This window comes from Trachemys scripta, chromosome 2 (assembly GCF_013100865.1).
Source record: "Trachemys scripta elegans isolate TJP31775 chromosome 2, CAS_Tse_1.0, whole genome shotgun sequence".
In the NCBI taxonomy this organism is placed as follows: Eukaryota; Metazoa; Chordata; order Testudines; family Emydidae; genus Trachemys; species Trachemys scripta.
In genome coordinates this window covers 71,854,737-71,864,357 of record NC_048299.1, presented here as the reverse complement: position 1 = coordinate 71,864,357, position 9,621 = coordinate 71,854,737, and the positions used below count along the sequence as shown (strand labels likewise).

Here is a 9,621-nt window from a genome sequence, read left to right as displayed (position 1 = left end):
GGGGGGTGTGCGGGGCCGGGAGCCGGGCAGGGGTCGCAGGGTGCGCTGGGCCGCGTGGCCGGGATCTGGGGGGTGCGCGGGGCCAGGAGGCCGGGCCGGGGGGCCGGGCCGCCGGGGGGTGCGCTGGGCCGCCGGGGGCCGGCAGTGCTGGGCGGGCCGGGGGTGGTCGGCTGGGGGCCGGGGCCGGCACCCCAGGGCCCGAGCCGACCCAGCCTGGGCCGCGCCTCCTCCCCCCACACCTCCCCTTACCTGCTTCAGGCTTCCCGCGAATTAAATGTTCGCGGGAAGCAGGGGAGGGGGCGGAGACTTTGGGGAGGGGGCGGAGTTGGGGAGGGGGGGCGTGGGCGGGGCTGGGGCGGGGCCCTGTGGAGTGTCCTCCATTTGGAGGCACAAAGATGGTAACCCTATCTTTATAATAATAATAATAATAATTAGTGGAGATATCCCATCTCCTAGAACTGGAAGGGACCTTGAAAGGTCATCGAGTCCAGCCCCCTGCCTTCACTAGCAGGACCAAGTACTGATTTTGCCCCAAATCCCCAAGTGGCCCCTCAAGGATTGAACTCACAACCCTGGGTTTAACAGACCAATGCTCAAACCACTGAGCTATCCCTATATGCCAGTAATGTTTGTTAAACACCACAAGGAAGGCATGTTGGCAGAGAAAGCAGAAGTGAAGGCAATGGTCGTTAACCAATCACTAAAACTCTCCCTTCTTTGAGGTTGCCTGCCTCCATGACTTTCTCTGACTCAGCCCCAGGAGCTGTGGGACTCTGAAGCTGGCAGCTAGTGGGACCCTGGCAGGGTTCCAGCGACAGGGGCCCCTGCAAGGTTCTAGCGACAGGTGCCAGACTCCTGAGGGGACCCTCCTCGGGGTTCCAGCGACACACGGCAGGGGGACGCCTCTGGCGAGCAGCTGGGGGTATCCCATTTCCAATTTGGGAAATATGCTCACCCTGTAGCTTTCAGCTGCCATGGGCAGAGGGGGAACCCCACAGCTCCAAGCCACCACAGTGGCAGGAGAAACCATGGAGCTGCAGCGGCAAAAGTCATACACAGGCATGGCTTCTGGGAATTTTTGCTTACTGCCCCTGATCTGTCCGTGACTTTAACTAAAAATATCCCATGACAATATCGTAGCCTTACATATAATGAATACACCTTTCTTTTGTGAAAACTGCTTTTCTTTTCAATTCTTTCCTATACCGAACTTCTAAGATGGTGCTGACATTAACACCAGAGGAAGGCTCAGAATCAAAAGAGGTTTACTGACCACACTTGTCTCCACATATTGCCTACAGATAATTGGTGGACGGAAAACTGAATATAAAGACTACAAATGAGAAAGATGGTTTCTACGTTCATTTGTATTATAAATATTCAATAATAGTTAAATGCATGCTATACAGCTGGTGGCTGGTTAGATGAGAATTAAATCTGCCGTAGGTTCACCACTCTTACAATGACTTTGCAAAGTACACTTCGCCTCAAACATTACATCCTAGAACTGGTCAGAAAATGGGAAATATTTTCCACAAGAAGTTTAGAAAGAAACAAAAAACTTTCCCTGAATGGAAAATTTTGGCCAACTCTATCACAAATCTTTAAAAATTGGACTTCCTGCTAGGAAAGGTCTGAGTCTATGGATTAAATTCAGAGGCGATATGTCCAGTGGTGTAGTGTCCTTACATTCACATTACCTTACTTTCACTGAGATTCCATTACACATCACATACATTGACATATAATGAATACACCTTTCTTTTGTGAAAACTGCTTTGCTTTTCAATTCTTTCCTATGCAGAACTTCTAAGGTGGTGCTGACATTAAGGCTGGGTCTACACTACCCGCCTGAATCGGCGGGTAGAAATCGACCTCTCGGGGATCGATTTATCGCGTCCCGTTGGGGACAATCGATCCCCGAATCGACGCTCTTACTCCAGCGGAGGTGGGAGTAAGCGCCGTTGACGGGAAGCTGCAGAGGTCAATTTTGCCACCGTCCTCACAGTGGGGTAAGTCGGCTGCAATACGTCGAATTCAGCTACGCTATTCACGTAGCTGAATTTGCGTATCTTAAATCAACTCCCCCCTGTAGTGTAGATGTAGCCTAACACCAGAGGAAGGCTCAGAATCAAGTGTGGTCAGTAAACCACTTTAATATCCACTTTATTGCGATGTAAGGGAGTCTATGTCAAGGAGCAGGAAGAAGTAGGGTGGATCTACTTTATAGTATCTTATACCGTCTCCTCTTATCTCTTCTCAGTGTGTGAATGACACCAACTCAGAGTTCTTTACACATAGGCAGAGTGGAGGTAAGTAGATCTAAGGGACACAAAGTGTAAGGGGCTCTGAGTCACACCACATTACACATCGCTTCCAAATCTGGCCCTATTGGGTAAATTCTGCTGTCAATTATGCCAGTGTAAAGAGGATATAACATCACTGAAATTCAGTAGACTTGCTCTGGATTTACTCTAGTGTAAAAAGGAGTGGAATTTGATTTTGTGTGTAGATTTTTTTGTTTTGAGATCACTCCTCCCAGCTTTGAATAATAATCCCAGTCCTACTGATGAAAATGCTTAAATGACCATTGATATAAATAGGATCAGGACTGTTATACATTGACTTTAAGGACCAGATCCTCAGCTGGTGTAAAGAAGACAAACTCCCTTGACTTCTATGGAGCTATGCTGATTGACTCTGAATACTCTCTAGCCAAGAAAGAAAATGGTCCCAGACAAAGTAAATTATAGTGTGAATGAGTACACTTGTCCTTTGCCCAAGCATACAACCTGTGGAGCATAAACTGTTGAAAGATACAATTATATGTAGGACCTACATTAGGACCAAATCTATTTGATACACAGAGTCCATTTACAATAAAGGAAAATTCACGATAACAACGGATATTTACAGAAGCACTTGTATAACCTCACCTTCAAAACACTCTACAAACATTAAGTAATCCTCCACCAACCCATGTGAAGTAAATAAGTATTATCCATGTTACACAGTCTAATAACCATGGAATTATAGCACTTGGGCAATTTCATATTTGCCTGCATTTGGAGAAAGTACCATAATCCTAAAAAGGTTTCTCAACAGTGTTTTAAAGTTATAGCTATCGATTGATCTTTGGGACAGGTTCTGATCTTAATTACACTGGTGGAAATCATAAGTAACTTCACTGAAATGTATGGAGTTTCGCCACATAAAACTATTTTAAGATCAGAATCAGGAATTGTGGCACAAGATTTCAAGAATTTAAAACACACCTTCTTAATATTTTTTGAAGCAGCCCAAACAGTAGCCAAGTAACCCATATGCACTTCAGTGCAAGTTCACATAGGATGATTGTACTGTATATGCATAAGGTACTTGATCATAACAAAACCGCCATATAGCATTACTCACACTGCTTCCTTTATGTCCAGATTTGAGCCAAGCCTCTTTATTTATGAGTGCTGTCATTTATTTCTAATAATTATTTACTAGCTATCATAGCAGTCGTTTTTCCTCCAGTCCCAGGAAGTGACTCAGACTGACACACCAACACACACAATATAAGCTTTTTTTTAACGTTTTAACTCACCTGCCCACTGTTAGCCAGATCGTCCACAGACAGAGTAGGATCGAGCCTCAGGGATAACCCAAAGTCACAGAGGCAGCAGGTTAGATCATTTTTCACTAGGATATTGGAGCTCTTTAGGTCTCTGTGCACAATGGGTGTTTTGGGTCGACCACAAGGCGTGTGGTCACTATGCAGGTGGGCAATCCCTCGAGCCAAAGACCCACCTAGCTTCCATAGGTCCTCCCAGCTGATGATGTGCCGTGTGAGATATTCCTGCAAGTTCCCTCTAGCATGGAAGGCGGTGATCAACCAGTATTGTTTCCCTAGCTCTGTCTTACGCTCCTCTGCTGTCAGGAACTGGAGGATGTTCTCGTGCTTGAGGTTTATATCTGAAAAAATGTCTTTCTCCATCTTCCAGGAGGCATACTCTTCATAGGGGAAGATCTTGACAGCCACGGTTTCAAACTGCTCAGATGTGTTTTGCTTCAGCTTGGCCTTGTACACTTCGGCAAATCGGCCTTTGCCCACGAGGGTGTCTAGCTCGATGGGCAGCAGTTCGGTGTTGTGGTTGATGTTGTTGGCACAGGTGGAGCTGATGTCTGAGCGGTCGTCATCTATCATAATAGCACAAGCATCACTGCAGTCCTTATGTTTCCTGGGCTTTACATTCTTCTCCCACGCCATGTTGAGCTTCCTTCTCCTATGAATACGGTAGCCATAAAAGATAATGTTCACAGCAATGGTGATCACGAGTAATGGGATGAGACTTTTAAGCATCACTGTAACAGTGTCATCTGTGTCTGGGGGATCTGCTGGAAGAAAAAGAAAATCCTGGTTCAGATTTACATACTAGGAGATAATAGATATGGCACCTGGTAAACTGCAATTTAAACATACTAAAATTAGAAATTTGTTTTGTTTTTAAAAAAAAAAAAAGAGGATAGGTGTGAGGAATTTCTCCCCGTTTTTAAATTTAAAATTTCCAAATTCAAAGTTTAGTTGAAATTCCACACTTCAAGAACCACACTTTCAACCAGCTCTAGTTAAAATAAACAATCATTATGGTGTCTGGTGCAAGTTTATGAGGGACCTACCATTTTATTTGTCTACAGAGTACAGTGCATAACCTCCTGCACTGTGTAAATAAATAGCAAATTTACTATGTTGCTACACCACAATATTTTTTTTTGTAAACAGGGCTCATTTATGAGGGTTCTTTTGTTTTACGAACCACCGTATTTTGGACTGGCACAAAGAAAATATAGTCATTAACAGATCTGTTTTTTAAGAGGTCATTTTTCTTATGCCATCTGTGCTGCTGGTGGTGGTGGCTCTGCCTTCAGAGCTGGGCTCCTGGCCAGCAGCCGCTGCTCTCCAGCTGCCCAGCTCTGAAGGCAGTGCCACTGACAGTAGCAGCACAGATGGCATGGTGTGGTATCGCCATCCTTACTTCTGCGCTGCTGCCTGCAGAGCTGGGCCCTCATCAGCAGCCATCACTGTCTGGCCGCCCAGCTCTGAAGTAAGGGTGGCATGCTAAGCTCCCTGTAAGCTGCGCAGCCACGTAGCAAACTATCAAGAGCCACGCAGATGAGGAGAGGCGCCCCTCCCCCAGCCTAGCCCAGGCCCGCCGGAGCTGCCGGGGAGAGGTACCCCTCCCCCGGGTTGGTCAAGCCCAGCCCTGCTGGAGCTGCCGTGGCTGGGGAGAGGCGCTTCTCACCCAGCCCCAAGCTGCTGCAGCAAGAGTGGGCTGGGGGGAATTCTCTCTCCCCCTGCCACAGCCCCGGGGCAGCCTGCACTCCAGACCCCTCATTCCAGGCCCCACCCCAGAACCCGAACCCCCCCTGCACTCCAACCCTCTGCTCCAGCCCTGAGACCCCTCCCACAAAAATCAGAGGGAACACTGGATGGTATGGTATTGCCACCGTTACTTCTGTGCTGCTGCTGGGCACCTGACCAACTCTCTCCAACCACCCAGCTCTTAAATCATCACAGAAGTAAAGGTGGCAATACCGCAACCCCGCTAAAATAACCATGGGGGCCCCCTGCTTGCAACTCCCTTTTGGGTCAGGACACCCAAATTGAAACGCTGGTTTCCCCTGTGAAATCTGTACAGTATAGAGTAAAAGCACACAAAAGACCAGATTTCATGGCCCATGACACATTTTTCATGGCCAGGAATTTGGTAGGGCTCTAGCTATTGGTAGTGACTACATGGAATGGGTTTTTCAGCCAGGCTTCCTCTTGCATAAGCACAAAATTACACATGCATGAACACCCACTTGCGGATGCACATTCAGGTATTTGTTGCTGCATAGTGAGAGTTTATGAATTTCTGGGCACACACATGGAGGTTGGGATTGAAAATATATTTCTAAATGTCATTACCATCTGCTGGTTGTACAGCAGCCTATGGAATGAGTGGTGGGGGACTCAGTCCAAATTTCTCAGCTGATCTAGCCCACATCACAATAACTACCACCACACAATTGATTAGCTTTTTAGTAGTCTCAGCAGATGTGACAAGACTGAGCTACTCAAATAGTTGATTTTTTTAAATTTAAATTGGATTTCTATTTTATTTAAATTATAATATGTTGTTCTTTTTAAAATTAAACCTGTTTACAATGCAATCTGAATTTAATACAAAGTATGTTCAGGCCTAAACATTTTATAATTTAGTTTGTAAATGTGAAACATGTTCTGATTAGAGAAGTTTGTGTTTCCAAAACATTTAAGGTTTTGTTTATTAAAAATAAATTGTATATATTGCTTTGTATGGGTGTTTAAATTCCAGTTACCATTCTCATGCAGCTTGACAAAAATCTAGAGGAAAAAAGTTAATTATCTAGTAAATAAGCAATATATTATTCACTATTTTCTAACATACTAAAATGTACAATAAGAATCAAAATATTAAGCTATACAATTGTTTAAATAAATGTATATAGTTATAGTGTACCCTCTTAGGCAGCAAAAAGATATTCCAAATCTAGTATAAAGGCTCCATTTAGTTGTAAATCAACATGTTTTAATGGTTATATCAACCAGTGAGACTGCATTTTCCTTTAGAAAATAAATTAAGTACAAATGGAAAATTTGGGCTTTCCACTTGGTGATTTAAATAGTCTTGATTTAAATCAATCCACCTTGTCCTCTGCCCCCTAGAACTGAGCAGTCTGGTAAGAAAGGAAACTTGAACAATCAAGCCGCCTGTTATGAATATACGAAAACCACGTCAGTCTCACACCTTTCACAAGCACGCAAAGCACTGTTGAAAAGACTTTAGGGAAGCAAGGCAGCCTTCGTTTTGTTGCATGCCATTGGATTTCTATGCCTGCTTTGGTGCACAGAAATATCTTCTCTTATCTCATTTCTTTCTTTGATAGAGCTCATATGAACAATATTATCTCACTCACTGATTACAAGAGGCCCTGGGAATCCAATACAAGTGGATGAAGAGAACCCTTGAGTGGCGTGCATTGGCAATGCAACTACCTCAGGTTTTGTATACCACGGTAAATAAATCAGTATGAAAACAGAAACCAGCCTAGGCTCTGAGAAAAAGATGTCACTAACTACACAAGATCTAGCTACCTCTTCTCCACTTTCTCCATACAATGTGATTGATAGAAAAGCCTCTCAAAATGACATCCAGCAATGTGCAAAAAAAGGAGCTGTGTACAGTACAGTTAGAATGAGCAGCACATGCAACCCCAAAATCTGACCAAAATTCCCTCCTATATCATGGATATATCTTTAGTAATAAAGCAGACAGGAATCCTCAGCTGTTCACAAGGCAGCATATGACAGAAATAAGAGAAGACTTTTAAGAAGAAGAGTAAATTCTCCTGTATTTGGAAGACCTGAATTTTAGGCATGGCTCTGTTTGAAAAGTTTATCAATCAGGTGTAAACTGAGTAAATCAATCCTGGATTGTCTGACAGGGTTTCAAGTCAGAGGAAGCTTATTTCTGTCTAATATTGACATTCTCAGCTATCAAAAGTCATTAGTGCATTATTACAACATGTACATTTATTAAAAGACAAGAATCTCCTTTTGTATTTGCAATGGGTTCTTCTAGCCCATGAGCAGGTCCAAGAAAAAATAAAGAAAAACTAACATAGGGACAACAGAATCAATTACTATGAAATTCCTTCCCTCAACAAAAAATATTGTCAGTATGTCTCTATACTGAGAAGTTCATTGCACATTGCGTTCTTCTGCTTCTCAACGTACCGCAGAGAAAACTGGAATTTGTTATGGAATTTATTGAAGAAGTACAAGTAGACACTACCATCCCACTGTCAGTAAACAGAAGTTCCACATTGCCCATTCCCTTGTGTGTTCTGTGCTCTTAGAAAACCTACCATGTAAAGATTTAGGGAAATCACTCAGTAGGGATAACTGAACTATTCATTGGAATGATTTACTCCTTGGATTTGGCCACAAACAGACCACAATCTTACAAATACTTTGTTATTTGTAATTATCAAATAGTTTTAATGAACAGATTTGGGCTTACATTTTTTTTTTCCTGACTGTTGATAGTGAGTATTCACTATTCGGACTTTGCTATTTGAGCTGTGAGATGAGCCACCTAAGTAATATGCTGTGGTTTCCATAGAGCCAGAGATATGCAGGCAGAGGACATTTTAGGAGACTAAACCTTTCCTGTCCACTTTTGAACAGGAAAAAGGATTATGCTGGGCCATAGCTGTAGTCCCTCGATGTTAAAATATGGGTTCCAACTTGGCTGAGGGAGGCAAGTCAGATTTATTGGCTGTCTATATTGCCAAATTTCTCACCATATCCATGAAAGTAACTGAGTACCCACACAGTTCTAGTTGTGAAGGCTGTGGCTTGATTTCTTCCCTGGCTCATCTAACTTCCTGAGTGTCAAAGGCTACCTATCTAAAGGGCTTGTATTGCTATCCATCACCATATCTCAGTATTGCCATCTATATAAGTTAGACTGGCAATGGAGAGTCTCTAGTAGATGTCACAGAGACCTTGGCTTTTCTCCATTTGGGGGTTGTAGAAAGTCCTATCTGCAATGGTTTATGGGTACATACATATATGGTGGCTAGCAATCATTTCCAGCATGCATACAGGTATTTGAAAAGCCCATTTGCTTGTGAATAATTATCTGTGAATCCAAACCCATATATAAACCCCACAAATAAAAGCCCCTTCTTCCCTATGAGTATGAATAAAACCCAGTCACACAAATGTTTGTGGAAGAGTGCAAGGATGGTTAGATAAAACAGCCATTCAGATTTCACTAACATGTTCTCAAATAATTTCCCTCAGTTGAATAATTTCACTCAGCCCTATGACTCAGTGAGATCAGTATTTCTCAAGCATCAAAAGAGCCTATTCACATAACAGTAGAAAATTCTAGCTAAAAGGAAGCTTCCTGTACGTGGCTTACGATAAGCATAAGCCATCACCACAGCTCTTGATACTACCTTAAACTTCAGGCTATTGCAAATGTCATTCTGTTGCCAGGGAAAATGGAAAAATTGCAGCAGCCTGTGTTAATAGTCAAGAATCTTCAAAAACCCTAATTTGTTTGACAGGGGCAAATTTTGTGTCTTTTACGGTGCACCACCAGCACTTAACTACTAAGGGACAAAGTAAGACCATAACATTAGGATCTCTGCTTTAATGTACACAAGAGAAGAGATTCGCGGTAGTGGGGAAAGAACTGGCTCAATGCTGATAGCTGTTCCCGATATTTATAAAGCTGCTCACATATTTTCTGATGGTGATGCCAATCCATGCAATAGGACAAGGGAATACTCTGGATTGTCACACCTCAAGAATAATCAATCTAAAGCCCACTATTGCTGGAAAATGGAACTTGCCCATTTCTCAAAGGCATGTCCTCCAAAAAGAGGCCATTTGCAAAATACAGACCAGGTCCTTGGCCCTGCTCTAGCTGTCTTGCACTGCTCCAGCAACACAAAGCAGCATTAACCCATTTTAACTGGTCCCTCGAGGATTCCATATGCACAGGGGAATCCTCAGGTGGTCTAGATCTATTGTAG

At 43.4% G+C, this 9,621-nt stretch overlaps 1 protein-coding gene across 3 annotated transcripts in view; it reads right to left on the bottom strand.

The window, feature by feature from the left end:
• Positions 1-9,621, bottom strand: part of TGFBR2 (transforming growth factor beta receptor 2) — a 74,870-nt gene that overhangs the window by 18,814 nt on the left and 46,435 nt on the right. For 2 of the 3 annotated variants that reach the window (XM_034760835.1, XM_034760838.1), the window contains one exon: positions 3,593-4,383. In XM_034760835.1, the coding sequence (XP_034616726.1) occupies positions 3,593-4,383 (791 nt within the window). The remainder of the gene's footprint in view (positions 1-3,592; positions 4,384-9,621) is intronic. The other variant, XM_034760837.1, reaches the window with a different exon arrangement.